Source organism: Microcebus murinus, chromosome 16, assembly GCF_040939455.1.
Source record: "Microcebus murinus isolate Inina chromosome 16, M.murinus_Inina_mat1.0, whole genome shotgun sequence".
NCBI classification, from domain to species: Eukaryota; Metazoa; Chordata; class Mammalia; order Primates; family Cheirogaleidae; genus Microcebus; species Microcebus murinus.
Genome location: NC_134119.1, coordinates 68,872,342 through 68,886,064, shown reverse-complemented (window position 1 = coordinate 68,886,064; position 13,723 = coordinate 68,872,342). Strand labels below are relative to the sequence as shown.

The window sequence follows — 13,723 nt, the reverse complement described above, 5'->3', positions numbered from 1 at the left end:
TGCCCCGTCCCAGATCTCAACCTTGATGGGAGGGTGCGACCCCCGTCCCCCGCCGGCAGAGCCCCTCGCCCGAACCCGCCTCCCAGCTCTCCAGGGCGAAGGGCTAGGTCGCCGTACCCGCCTCCCGGCGCTGCCCGGCCACTCCCCCGCCTTGCCCACCCTGGCGCACCTGGGCCCCTCCCCCAGGTCACCCTGGTGCCCACTCCCGTCCAGCGGGGGTCTAGGCCTTGGCCTCTCCGCCCCCTTCGACCCCCTCTAGCTCGTGCTTCTCCTTCCAGGCTCTTCCAGTCCCTTCCCTCCCCTCGCCCAAGCTCCCACCATCCCCACCCGTCTCCAGTCCCTTCTCGCCGGCCGGCGCGCCCCCTCGACTCCCGCCCCCAGTCCCGCTCCCGGTGCCCCCGCCCCCTGCCGGCCCGGGCTTTCCCCCGCCGGTGTCGCCGCCCCGGCCCGCTTTCTCCCCGCCTCCCTCCGCCTCCATTCATTCTCGCGGCCCGGCTCGCGGCCACGCCAGCCGCCCCCTGTCCCCTCGCAGCCTCCCAGGGCACCCCCTCTCTCCCCTTCTCCACCGCCCCCCCCCCCCCCCCGCCGATTCCTCAGCCCGTCTCGGTACCAGCTGCGTGCCAGCTATTCTTAGCCGCCGAGCGTTTGATTCATGCCGCCCCGGCGGAGTGTGCCCGCTCCCTCCCGCGAGGCCTGAGGGGGAGGGGCCGAGCTGGTCGGGGGTTGGGGCAGCCGTGCGCGCGGGGGGCCCGGCCGGATTCGCTTTCATCCCTGCGGCCACCCGGTCCGTGCACGGCTGCCGCTGGGGGTCAGCCAGGGTCAGCCGAGGGGGAGTGGCTGCGGGCCGGATCCGGAGGTGGGATGTGGGGTGGGGCAGGGAGAGGGGTGAGAAGGGGGCCGGGGTCTCCTAGGGCAAGTCGGGGCAGCGCGGCTGGGTACCTGGAGGGGGAGGGGGCTTCGAAGCGCCGGCCACGCGTGGGGGAGGGGCCGCCGGCCCGTGTTAGATGCTCGCTCGCCCACAGCTCCTGGAACTGTCCTCCACACACACACATTTCGCCTTCCCTTCCCCAACCCCCTAGCCCATCCCCACTCCCCCAAAGTCGGCAGTACCCTCCACTGCTTCCCATCTCCATGGCAACTGTGCAGGAGCCGGCCTGGTGTGGGGGGGAGGGACCAGACCAGACATTTGGTTTCCGGTGCTGGGGTGGGAGTGGGGGAGAACAGGAGGGAGGCGGACCCCATTTGGAAGGGGCCCACCCTCATAAGGCCACCTCAGGGAACAGCAGGGATCCGGAGATGACCCTCACCCCAGTCCCCAAACCTCGCATCACTTCTTAGCCTCCCTCCCAGCTGCCCACAGTCCCCCTCAGAGTGGAACCCCAGCACCTGGCAGTGCCAGCCCACCCACCCTGCGGCACCGTCCACAGCCTCCCCACTCCAGCCCAGGCCACCACACTGTCACCCGGCCAGTGCTCCCCAGGCCAGCCTCCCCACCACCCACACACCCCCTCAAAATGCTCCTGCAACCTCCATAGGCCACCTGTTGTGGTTCCCTTGGGGATACCCTGGGTAAGGTGCTCTGGCCATGGCACCCCCATCCCAGTGCCCTTTGCTCCCCTGGCATGGCCACTTCCCCGGCAGTCTCAGCACACATTGTCTGCCACACTTGAGTGAAGTCACCAGCGCCACCACTCCCTGGCACGCGAGGCTTGGGCTTCAGCTGCCCGGCTCGCCACGCCTCTACCTCCCCACGCCTCTACCTCCCCTGCCACACCTCAGCCCCAGTCCCCCACCCAGCCCAGGTGAAGGGCCAGGCTGGGGCCAGGAGGGCAGGATGCCTGTCGGCTGGTCCACCTGTCTGTCCTCAGCTAATTTTAGCTGCATTTTTCTGTGGCCTGACAAAGTGGGCCAGTAGCTCCCGCGGTGATTCTGCGGTTTCTGGGACACGGCCACGCTGGGTCAGCGGCAAAGTGGGGCGCAGGGGGGGCGGGGGGCTGCAAGCAGGGCCAAGGGCAGGGAAGGAGACACGTGCTGCCAGCGTGTCAGTCCAGGGGCGTGTGCTTGCCGACGAGGAGGCGAGGAGGCAGCAGGTCTGAGGGTGTGCCCAGCCTCGCTCCTGCCCCTCGGCAGTGGGGGGAGGCTGCCCTTGGCCGCTTGTCCACTGAGTGGTGCTTGTGACCTCTGCGGAGCCCTGGGCTCCCAGTCTGACAGCCGCCCTTGGCCCCTGCAGCCGCCTGTGATGCTGCCGTCCCCCGTCGCCCCGTGGCCCCACAATGACCCACAGCCCCGCAACAAGCGAGGAAGAGGAACGCCACAGTGTCAGCGAGTGTCCCGAGGGGGGCTCAGAGTCCGAAAGCTCCCCAGACGGGCCAGGGAGAGGCCCCCGGGGGACCCGGGGCCGGGGCAGCGGGACACCTGGTAGCCTGGCCTCCGTTAGAGGCCTCCAGGGCCGCTCCATGTCCGTCCCGGACGACGCCCACTTCAGCATGATGGTCTTCAGGATTGGCATCCCGGACCTGCACCAGACGGTGAGTGACCGCTTGCTGGCCGGTGGGGGGAGGCGGTCGGGGACGGGGCCCGACAGGCATGAGGAGGCCTCTGGTGCTGGGCGTCCTCCCAGGAAGCCCCTCAGCCCCCTTTCCACAGGCTTCCCCACCTCCCCCGCCTGTCCCCAGAATCCCCCCACGCCCAGCTTTCTGCTCCCTTCCTGTCCCACCTCGGGGTCCTCCTTGGCCCCTGACCCACCCTAGCCCCCCGCCTGCCCCCTCCCCCACCAGAAATGCCTGCGCTTCAACCCCGATGCCACCATCTGGACGGCCAAGCAGCAGGTGCTGTGTGCCCTGAGTGAGAGCCTGCAGGACGTGCTCAACTACGGCCTGTTCCAGCCGGCCACCTCAGGCCGGGACGCCAACTTCCTGGAGGAGGAGCGGCTGCTGCGGGAGTACCCCCAGTCCTTCGAGAAGGGGGTGCCCTACCTGGAGGTGAGGCCAGAGCTCTCCCAGCCCCTTCCCTGGCAAGAGAAGGCATGCCCCGCCACATATCTGACACCCCCCGACCCCCGTGTTTATCCCACCCAAGACCTCAACGGAGAACCCAGGGGGTTATTCCAGATCTCCCGTGGGAACGACCTGCAGAGGCCTCAGTTCACATTCCGTCTGTGCTGCCTCTGACCAGCTGAGTGGCCTTGGGCAAGTCACTTCCTTGCCCCAAGCTTCTTGCCTATCCAGCTGGGGAAGGACTCCCATTACAGTAGGCATTCTAGAACATTCCATGTGAGCTCCAGACTCCTTCTCCTTCAAGGCAGGGGTTGCAGTGCACATACACCACGATGGCCTGGCTCTCTCTGCCCACCCAGCCAAAGCTCCAGGCCTGTTTCCACTCCAACCCTGAGCTGTCCCCAGAGGACTAGAAGGAGCTGAGATCCTCCCCCCAGCCCAAACTTCCTCCCCAGACCCCTGAATTCAAGTCTCTGTGTTTCTCCCCCTCCCCCGCCCCGGCCTCAGTTCCGATACAAGACCCGAGTTTACAAACAGACCAACCTGGATGAGAAGCAGCTGGCCAAGTTGCACACGAAGGTGAGAAAACCCTGCTGGCATTTCCCTCCATAGCCCCCTACCACCTGGAGCCCCTGCACAGCCATTCTCTCTCCCCACCTCTTCCTACAGCCCTCACATTCCCTACCCCCTCTGTCCCTCCACCCCACTGAGCTTGGGATGCTGGGTCAAATTTGGGACAGCGCCAAGTACCCCCTCATTTTCCCCATTGCAACCCCTTCTTACTTCCCTCCTTTGCCCTCCTCCCCTGCCCAGGCCCACACCATTTCCATCTGGCTCCTTGGACTCCCCCTTTCTTCCTCTAAACCCCCCAAACCCACTCGGGGTCTCTGTACCCTCCACCTTGGCCTTGGACTCTGACATCCAGGGTCCTTCTGCTTAGCGACTGTTTCATAGACACACTGCAATGCAGTCCCCCCATCTCATAGCCTAGATCGCTACTAAATCCAAGGATCGCACCCTCCTCTCCAGCCGTATCTATCCTCCTGCCACCTCGCTCTCCAGTCCTGCCAACCAATCTGCCCTGTGCCTCCCCTGCTTACCTAGGCGCTGGGAGGAAGTCGGGGGACTGCTTTGGTCAGAGATGGAGGATTCTTGACCCTTGGGCAGAAAAGCCTCCTGATCCCTCCTTCTCCACCCCTTCTCCCCACCACACCATGCATCCGACTCTTTCCTGTCCCTCCAGACTTGCGCTGTCCGCTTTGGGAGCCACCAGCCAAATGCACCTCCTGGGCGCTTGCAGTGTGGCAGGTCGGAACCCAGTCTGCTGTGAGTGTGAAATACACACAGGACTTTGAAGACTTAGCACACACACACCCCCCCAGCAAAGTTAAATAGGCATTAGTAATTTTCACATGCATCACCTGTTGAAACAGTAACGTTGTGATCTATCTGTTAAAGAACATCCATCCTTAAAAAGAATTTCAACGCAATTGACAAATCTCCTTCCTTTCTTTCTAAAGTTGCTGCTAGAAACGTTTAAATGGCACTTGTGGCTCTGTGTGTATTTCCACTGAACGGCGCTGCTCCAGCCCCGGGCTTTTCTGCCCTGCTCCCTGACGGTGCTGTCTCCTCTCTCTTTGTCCCTGGCTCAGACGGGGTTGAAGAAGTTCCTGGAGTACGTGCAGCTCGGGACGTCAGACAAGGTGGCGAGGCTGCTAGACAAGGGGCTGGACCCCAACTACCATGACTCGGATTCCGGAGGTAGGGAGGGGACACCCATCATGGAGGCCAGGACGGGGGCCGTGGGGACAGGAATGCCATCTACGCCCAGATCCATTCCTTACCAGTGTCAGCATCAGCATGTGGCTCTCGTGACGGGGGCCTCGGGGCCAGAGGTTGGGCTGGACAGCTGTGGCATCTGGGAAATGGGAAGGGCTGGGGTGGAGCCCAAGGCTGGCGTGTGACCAGCTTTTCCCACCTTCCAGAGACCCCCTTGACACTGGCAGCCCAGACCGAAGGCTCAGTAGAGGTGATTCGAACCCTGTGCCTGGGCGGGGCCCACATCGACTTCCGGGCCCGGGATGGCATGACAGCACTGCACAAGGCCGCCTGTGCCCGGCACTGCCTTGCTCTCACGGTGAGGCTGCCAGGACCCCCACCCCCACAGCAGGATCCTCTCTCCTTTCCCCTTTGTTCTTCCTCCAACCCCAGTTCTTTCATTTCTGTTTAAAATAGCCCCTCTTGGCATGCCTGTAATCCTAGTAATTTGGGAGACCAAGGCAGAAGGATCGCTTGAGGCCAGGAGTTTAGACGAGCCTGAGCAACACAGAGAGACCTGGTCTTACAAAAAAATGGAAAAATTAGCTGGGTGTGGTGGCGCATGCCTGTAGTCCCAGCAACTTGGGACACTGAGGCAGGAGGATCGCTTGAGGCCAGGAGTTTAGACCAGCCTGAGCAACACAGAGAGACCCTGTCTTACAAAAAAAAAAAAAAAATTAGCCGGGCGTGGTGGCGCATGCCTGTAGTCCCAGCTACTTGGGAGATCGAGGCAGAAGGATAGCTTGAACCCAGGAGGTTGAGGTTGCAGTGAGCTATGATCAGGCCACTGCACTCTAGCCCGAGGAACAGAGAGACCCTATCTCAATAAATAAATAAATAAATAAATAAATAAATAAATAAATAAATAAATAAATAAATAACCTTCTTCATGTCCCCAGTGCAAGCCCCCTTCCGTAGACCCACAAATGTACAACTGCTGTTGACACTCCTCCGATTGATTTGGAGACCCCCACCTCAGCACCCCAGGTGTGCCCACCTTGGCTACAGCTGGCCTGTCATGCAGACCCGGGCACAGCCTCCTCCCTAAACACCCAGAACATCTCCCTTCCCTCTGATCTGGCTCAGTGACAACCCTGCCTCTGTCTCCCCAAGGTGTGAACCCTCCTGTATTCCTTAAAATACAGAATGAGCTCCCTGCTGCACCCCCCGAGAGAGCCCCTCCGGACATACCCTGAAAAAACCCTCTCCGTCTGCCCCTCCAAGCCTAGCACCCCATCACCCAAATCCATCCCCCCTCCTTTTACATTTAAATACAGCCCGCTCCTACAGCACCCCGAACGCACTTTCCCAAATAGACAAACCCATACACCCACAAAATACATACAGAGTCGACTTGCACAGTCTTATTTTAAAACACTCTTCTCCTTTCCTGCCTCCGCCGGGGTAATGATTCCTCTCCATACACGGCCAGGATCGGCTGTCCCCAGAGATAGCCGTTGATAAACATTCAGCGCACAGATGCTGTGGCTGAATGGACTCTCACTTTTCTTCTCTAAACTCGTTCTCGAAGAGCCTTTAATGCAGTCAAACCCAAGCCACAGAGACCCGCCTTGTCCCCTGGGGTTAGCACTGGCCACACGGGACTGTTCACATTAATTAAACAGCAGCCATGCTCAATGTTCATAGCCCACGTGTGGCTGCCATTTAGGACGGTGCGGTTGCAGAGTTCCGTGCCGTGGCATAACGTTCTGTTGGACAGTGCAGCCACCAACGCTTTTTCCTATTACCGCTCAATGCCGCCAGCCTTCCACACCCAGAGCTGTCCCTCTGGGGGACTGCTTCCTGCCCCTGCAGCTGCCAGCCCCAGTGAGGCTGCCCAACACTCGCCTTGACCCGAGCTTGCCCTCCTGCAGGCGTCCTTCCACGCCCTTCCTTTGGGTACCTAGTCCTGATAACACCTCCTACTTGGCCAGGGGCCCTCCTGTGTCCAGACTCTGCTCTCTCATTTGTCCCCAAGTAGGTAGAGCAGGCGGGCACTGAGGCCACTGACATCCTTCAGTGGCTCGTCCAAGGTCACCCACGGGGAGAGGTTGGGCAGGATGTCAGAGTGGGAGGGTCCCCTGGAGGCATCTGCCCAGTCCCCCCATTGTTCACAGGGGATAAGAATGGGCCCGAGATGGAAAGGGCAGGGCGCAAGGTCGTACAAGGGCATCATGGCAGAAATGAGACTGGCATTGGCCAGTGTGGGTCACCCTCGGCTGTCCACCCTCTGGCCCTTCGGAATGAGCTGCTTCATGCGTGACTGTCATCTGCCTTTTCTTCCTGGTCTCTCTCTCCGTTCCTAGGCCCTCCTGGACCTTGGGGGCTCCCCCAACTACAAGGACCGCCGGGGACTGACTCCTCTGTTCCACACGGCTATGGTGGGGGGTGACCCCCGGTGCTGTGAGCTGCTTCTGTACAACAGAGCCCAGCTGGGCATCGCCGACGAGAACGGCTGGCAGGAGATCCACCAGGTGCTCCGAGGCGGGCCTCCCGGGGCGGGGGAGGGGGCTGCCTGGGCCCTGAGTAAGGCATCCAGCGGGCCGGGCTGGGGTCCAGGTGCTGGGGACCTCACAGAGGGTGGGGTGAGAGAATAGCATGGTCCCCAGAGGAAAAGATGGGCGCGTAGACACCGGGACCCTAAGGGGCCTGGGCTGGGGGACTGCATACCTTGATCCCTGAGAGGGGCGGGGCTGGCCTGGACTCCTGGGCCTTGGAATGCCTAACCTTTCAGGCTTGTGAAGCTGACAGCCTGGGTCCCTGAGCAGGGACAGGGGCCAAAAGGAGAAGTGGCAATGGATGTGGGGCTCCTGGACTTAAGGTTAAGGACATCACAGGCGGACACTTGGCCTGGGAGGACTCCGGCCAGGTCTGATGCAGCCCCCTCGCTCCCTGTCCTCCCCAGGCCTGCCAGCGGGGCCACTCCCAGCACCTGGAGCACCTGCTCTTCTACGGGGCTGAGCCCGGAGCCCAGAACGCCTCGGGGAACACGGCCCTGCACATCTGCGCCCTCTACAACAAGGTCTGCCCTGGCAGCGCCCGCCCCAGCCCCTCGCACCCCCCAGCCACCTCCCCAGTGCCAAACTCAGACACTCCTGGACCGCAGCCTCCCAGCCTGGGCTCCCTCTGGTCCGTCACTGTTTCCATTCTTTCATCCATCCATCCATCCATCCATCCATCCATCCATCCATCCATTCACTTACTCATTAAGCGAATATTTGCCGACAGCCTGCCCCGTGTTAGGCCCAGAGCTGGGTGCTGGGGACAGAGTGTTGAGGTCGTGGCGTGGTGAGGGCGTGGTGGGGGCAGGTGGCGCACCTTGTCGCTATAGTCCAGAGTGCTTGGAGCAGTCACAGGAACCCGGGTCCCTGTGGGAGCCCACATCTGGGGCTGGCCGGGGGGGGGGGTCCCCGGAGGAGGTGCATGCAGCGTTCAGCAGGAGCTGGCTGAGTAGAAGAGCGGAGACAGGGTGCAAAACCCAGAGGGGAGAGAGTGGGGGGCCCATGGCAGGAAGCGAAGGAAGTTCAGCGGCCCTTGTTTCCCATGTCGCCTCTCAGCCGCGGCATGTCAGACGCCGTGTGGGGGCACGACAGAACACAGGGGGAAGGCCGGAGAGCAGCCCCCCAAGGAGGCTGGAGTGGGCTGGGAGTTTTAGCAGTTCGGGGCTGGGTGGACGTCCCTGCTTCTGGGGCTCCCAGGAGAAGTGGGCAGGAAAGGGCAGGTGGGGGCCTCCGGTAACCAGCTGGCGCCACACTGTGGCTCTGGTTGGCAAGGGCTGCGGCTTTGGGCCTCATGACCCCTGGCAGCTATGCCCCCTCCCCACCCCCAGCTCCAGGTGATGCTGGCCGGGCAAGTCGGGCTCCCCGGAGCCTCAGTGTCCCCACCTGTTTCTGGATGCTTCCTGCCCTTGAAGGGTGCTGTGGGGACTTGGGGGGACAGAGCCTGGCACGACGGACTGGCCTGTCAGCCCCCTTCCTCCAGGGCGTCTTCCGAGACAGCCCCGGCCCCTTCTGCCTCATGAGAACTCGCAGTGCTGGGGACTTGGCAGGTGGCCACGGCTGCCTTGTGGCAGCCAGCAGTATGCTCGGCGCCCGGGAGGACTCGGTGTTTGTCACACCGAACCAACATGGTGCCCGCGCTGCCCTCCCTGCCTGCTCCCGTCTCTCCTCTCTCTGACTGCAACCAGATCCTGTGACTCCAGGCCCACGGGGCCAGCGCAGCGGAGAGGGAAGAAGCCCCAGCCCTGCGTGCAGATGGGGGGAGGGACGCGAGCAAGTGCCACCCCCCCAGGCTCTGTCCTCCCTGGAGCGGAATGACAAGGCCAGCTGATGGAAGGGGATGAGTGAGCATGTGTATGAAGCGCTGTCCCTAGAAGGCAGCCGCGATGATCATAATTGCTATGATCACTGCCAGGGTCAGGCAGCGGCCAGTCAGGAGACAGGCGCCCGGCCGCTCATCTGAACAGGGAAAACCCAGTGTAAAGAATTAGTGGGTCAGACGAGCAAGTCGTTTCCCCTCCTTGAGCTTCCACTTTCTCATCTGTGAAATGGGTCTGTCACTAACAACCACCGGCGCAAAAGGATCAAGCGGGTTAACGTTTTGCTTGCCTTTGGCTTGGGGCTTAACAAATAGATGCTCAGAAAATGTGAGCTTGCTTTCGACTTTTCTCCCCTCGTCTTCCTCCCAGGCTTTACGCTTCCCAAGAGCCAGGGCTGGGCCTGACAGATTTTCACTCCCTGTTTCCCTGGCTTCTGCCATGCCCGTCTAGCCCTGGTCATGAAGGCTGGGTCTGTGCCTGGGCCGTGAGCCCCTCAAGGGGGTGGCTGAGTCTGATGGCTCGCTCTGGCCCAAAGCCCCAGCACACAGCAGGCCGACATGCATCTTTGTTGAATAAGTGAATGAGTGAATGAATGAATGAGGAGTCAGCCATCTTGGACTTCCACCAAGACCGCGCACGCACGCAGTGCCTGGTGTTTGCTTGTTTCCACAGATTGAATGACTCAGCGAATGAATGAATGACTTGAACAAATGAATTTTGACCAACTCAACTCCACATCCTCCATCCTCATCTTCTCCAATGCACATTGCTTGAGCGCCTACTGTGTGCCCAGGCTCTGGGGGTGTGAGATGAATCGGGCTAGGCGCCTGTCCTGGGGAGGGGTGGAGGTGGCGGAGTGGGGGGAGGGAGTTCGCAGTCTGGCAAAGAGGCAGATGTGTAAACAAACAGCGGCAATACCCTGCGACCAGCCGGCAAGGACAAGCGCTGGGCCACCAGTAAATACCAGTTTCTCCAGCTGGGGGAGCCACGAACTCAGGCGTGGACGCCTTCTCAGCGCGGAGGAGTAGGATGAGGAGCTGGAGAGCTTAGGGTCTGTGCTCTGGGCCTGTGTTCCCCGGGGTGGGGGCTGGGGTGTGACAACGTGCAGCAGGACACCTGGCAGTGGTTAACAGTCCAGATGGGGGCCACCACGTGCACACACGGGTGCACAAACGCACACACACACTTTCGCAAACACACCGGGAACATTGACTGGCTGACTCTCCGGTCCGATGAGTGACTTTGGCCATCAGAGCCAGCCATTCCTAGGAGATGGGTGAGTGACAGGATCAGAAGGCTGGGTTCCATCCTAACTGCTCCAGGAACTGGCAGTGTGGCCTTGGGCAATGGGATTAGCCGTCTCTGAGCGTGTCCTGTAGGACGAGCCCATAGAAGCACCCTTGGTGGGTTTGTCGTGTGGACAGGGTGAGGTCCAGGAGGTGCGTGGGGAAGGCTGGCTAAATTAGCGCCGGAGGGAGCTGGAGGCCAGGTGAGCTGGAGGCCAGGTTGGGTTTGGCCAGGCCAAGACCAAGGAGAGAGGACATTCCCGCTAGTGGATAATTCCTGTGGGTCTGGCACTATTCCAGGTGACAGGTGCCACGCACAAAATCGTGCCCCTGTGTAGCTTATGATATAGAGGGGAAGAGACCCTGAAGAGATGATTAACAGGAAATGGAATTTCAGGGAGACGGTGATGTGAAGAATATAAGTTAACATTGGCTTAGAAGAATGGCTGGCACATATACAAGAGCCATATACAAAAAAATAAAGCAAGGAACAGGACAAGGTGGTTATTTTAGACAGGGTGGTCAGAGAAGGCCTCTCTGAAGAGGGACCATTGGAGCAAGTACCTTAATGAAGTGAGAAAGCAAGCTGCATGGAAATCTAGGGGTCGGATTCCAAGCAGAGGGGCAGCAGGTGCAAATGTCCTGGGGCAGACGCGTGGCTGTCGCAGGAAGGAGGAGGCCAGTGTGGCTGGAGCATGGGGAGCAAGGGCAGGGGGTAGAAGATGAAGTTGGCGAGGGCGGGGTAGGGGTGGCAGGGCTGGCAGGTCAGGTTAGCTCAGCTCACCCTAACCCTCCTAGGCCAGGGCAAGGGTGTTGGGTTTAGCCCAAAGACCGAGGAGAAGCCACCTGGGATTGACAATGGGAGGGGCTGATGTGGATGTAGGTGGCACCCCTGCCCTGCTGCACCCCCAACCCCCATGACTTGTGCCCCGCCCCCTTCCTTTGGGGTCTGGCAGAGTGTGCGATTAAGACAAAAGGCTTTAGGGTCAGACCTGGGTTCCAATTCAAGTACTGATGGCCACCAGCTGTGTGACCTTGAACTCCTCTGAAAGCCTTAGTGTCCTCGTCTGTAAAATAGGGACCATAATGTCCATCTCATGGAATTGTCGGGCAATTTTGGTGAGTTCTGCTTCTGAAGTGCAGGTGTCTGGCCTGCGACATAGTAAGGTTTAGACTGGTGCTTCCCAGCTGGGAGACTTCTGTCCCCAGGGGACATTGGGGGATGTCTGGAGACATTTTCGGTTGTCACCACTGGGGACGGAAGTGCTGCTGGCTTCTAGCGGTAGAGGCCAGGGGTGCTGCTCAATGTCCCACAACCACGGGACCCTCCACCCCCGGCAACAGAAAGTCACCTGGCCCCGAATGTCAGCAGTGCAGGGGCCGGAAGCGTGGTTCAGATCAGGGCTGTCCAGCGGGATAGAACACGAACCACACGTCCTAAATGTCCTAGTGGCCACGCGAACCAAAAGCAAAAAGAATCAGGGGACATTCCTCTTAGTAACAAATTTAACTGAACTCAGTGTATCCAAAATACTATCATTTCAACATGGAATCAACATAAAAATTAATAGAGATATTTAACTTTTGTGTTTTTTTTTTTCATACTATCATACATCCTTGATCTCCGGTGTGTATTTCACACGCAGACCCCCTCTCTGTTTGGACCAGCCACGGTTAAAAGTTCTCAGGGGCCACACCTGGCCGCTGTCCTGAGCGAAGCAGGTGTAGGTTAGATTATTTATCCCTGAGGTCCTTAGCACAGTGCCTGTGTCTGCTCATGGCGACCTTAACTGTTTTTTTTTTTTTTTCTCTTCGCCCTGTGCTGCTTGTGGCCGTGGCCCCCAGGAAACCTGTGCCAGGATCCTCCTCTATCGAGGGGCCAACAAGGACGTGAAGAACAACAACGGACAGACCCCCTTCCAGGTCTGGGGCGGAGGGGGTGTGCTGAGGCCGCACCGGCTGATGGGGGGCGACAAGGAAGGCGGGCACAGCGGGGACAGCTGGGAGTGGCAGGAGGGAGGTCGCGGTGTGGGAGAGGAGGGAGGGCAGGCCTGCGGGGGCACCTCACCTGCCTGCACCCCACTCCAGGTGGCAGTGATTGCCGGGAACTTTGAGCTGGGGGAGCTGATCCGAAACCACCGAGAACAGGACGTGGGTGAGCGAGCGGGAGCTGGGGCTGAGCGGGCTCCCGGGGCCACGGGGGGCTGGAGATGGGACCGGGCAGCGGGGGGACCTGACCTGGGGGCCGGGACAGGATGGAGAACCCTGGAGAGGAATGTCTGGGCAGTGGGTGGGGCGCGATTTCAGGCCCGCTCTTTCTCACAGCTGTCCTCGTGCCTGTCCCCGCCACCTCTTGCCCGCATGGCCCCCGCCTGCCCCTGTCTCCCTCCCCGTCTGCCCCGCCCCCGCCACTGTACCCTCTCAGTGCCCTTCCAGGAGTCCCCCAAGTACGCGGCCCGGCGGCGGGGAGCCCAAAGCGCGGGGCTGACGGTGCCCCCGGCACTGCTGCGCGCCAACAGCGACACCAGCATGGCGCTGCCCGACTGGATGGTGTTCTCCGCCCCGGGGGCCTCGTCCTCGGGCGCCCCCGGCCCTACCTCAGCGCCCCAGGGCCAGTCACAGCCCTCGGGCCCCACTACCAAGCTCAGCAGTGGGACCCTCCGAAGTGCCAGCAGCCCCCGGGGCGCCCGGGCCCGCTCCCCGTCCCGAGGGAGGCACCCCGAGGAGGCCAAGAGGCAGCCCCGAGGACGGCCCAGGTAGGGAAGGACTCAGCCCTGGTCCCCCCATCCCCAGCCCCCTGGGATCCCCTCCTTGAAGCTGCAAGGTCCCCCAGGGCCGGCCCAGCTGCCTACCTGCTGTAGGTCCCCAGCCACCAAGTCCCTAGTTTCTCCCTTGGGGGACGCAAGGACACTGTGAGCTACTCTCCTGACTCCGCCCCCCATGCAGCAAATTTTAGCTGAGTGTCTGCTCCATGACAGGGACCTGGGGCAAGGGGTACCCAAATGAAATGGGGGTTCCAGCCCCTGAGGATAGACAGAGTGGCAGGGTGAGGCAGAGGAAGCCCAGCAGAAAGAGGGTGGTGGGGTGGACAGGGACTGGGGGGACCGTGGGGTAAGGAAGCCAGCCCAACTACGGGAGGCCGAGGAGGGAGGCCGGGGCCAGCCAGGCATGCCCTGAGAAAGTGGGGAGTGGCCAGGAGTGGCCCAGGAGGAAGCTGGGAGTCATGGAAGGCTCGTGAGCGGAGGGGATGACACAGTCCCAGCTCAGCTCCAAGAAGCTGAATCAGGCGTGCGTGCAGGACCGTG

At 61.2% G+C, this 13,723-nt stretch overlaps 1 protein-coding gene across 4 annotated transcripts in view; it reads left to right on the top strand.

The window, feature by feature from the left end:
* Window positions 1-13,723, top strand: part of SHANK1 (SH3 and multiple ankyrin repeat domains 1) — a 50,771-nt gene that overhangs the window by 588 nt on the left and 36,460 nt on the right. For 3 of the 4 annotated variants that reach the window (XM_075993264.1, XM_075993265.1, XM_012754145.3), the window contains exons 2-11: window positions 2,231-2,528; window positions 2,778-2,981; window positions 3,504-3,575; window positions 4,649-4,757; window positions 4,982-5,133; window positions 7,121-7,288; window positions 7,720-7,836; window positions 12,264-12,341; window positions 12,507-12,573; window positions 12,844-13,174. In XM_075993264.1, the coding sequence (XP_075849379.1) occupies window positions 2,274-2,528; window positions 2,778-2,981; window positions 3,504-3,575; window positions 4,649-4,757; window positions 4,982-5,133; window positions 7,121-7,288; window positions 7,720-7,836; window positions 12,264-12,341; window positions 12,507-12,573; window positions 12,844-13,174 (1,553 nt within the window). In that variant the 5' untranslated portion in view covers window positions 2,231-2,273. Of the gene's footprint in view, window positions 1-2,007; window positions 2,529-2,777; window positions 2,982-3,503; window positions 3,576-4,648; window positions 4,758-4,981; window positions 5,134-7,120; window positions 7,289-7,719; window positions 7,837-12,263; window positions 12,342-12,506; window positions 12,574-12,843; window positions 13,175-13,723 lie in introns of those variants that run through there. The other variant, XM_075993263.1, reaches the window with a different exon arrangement.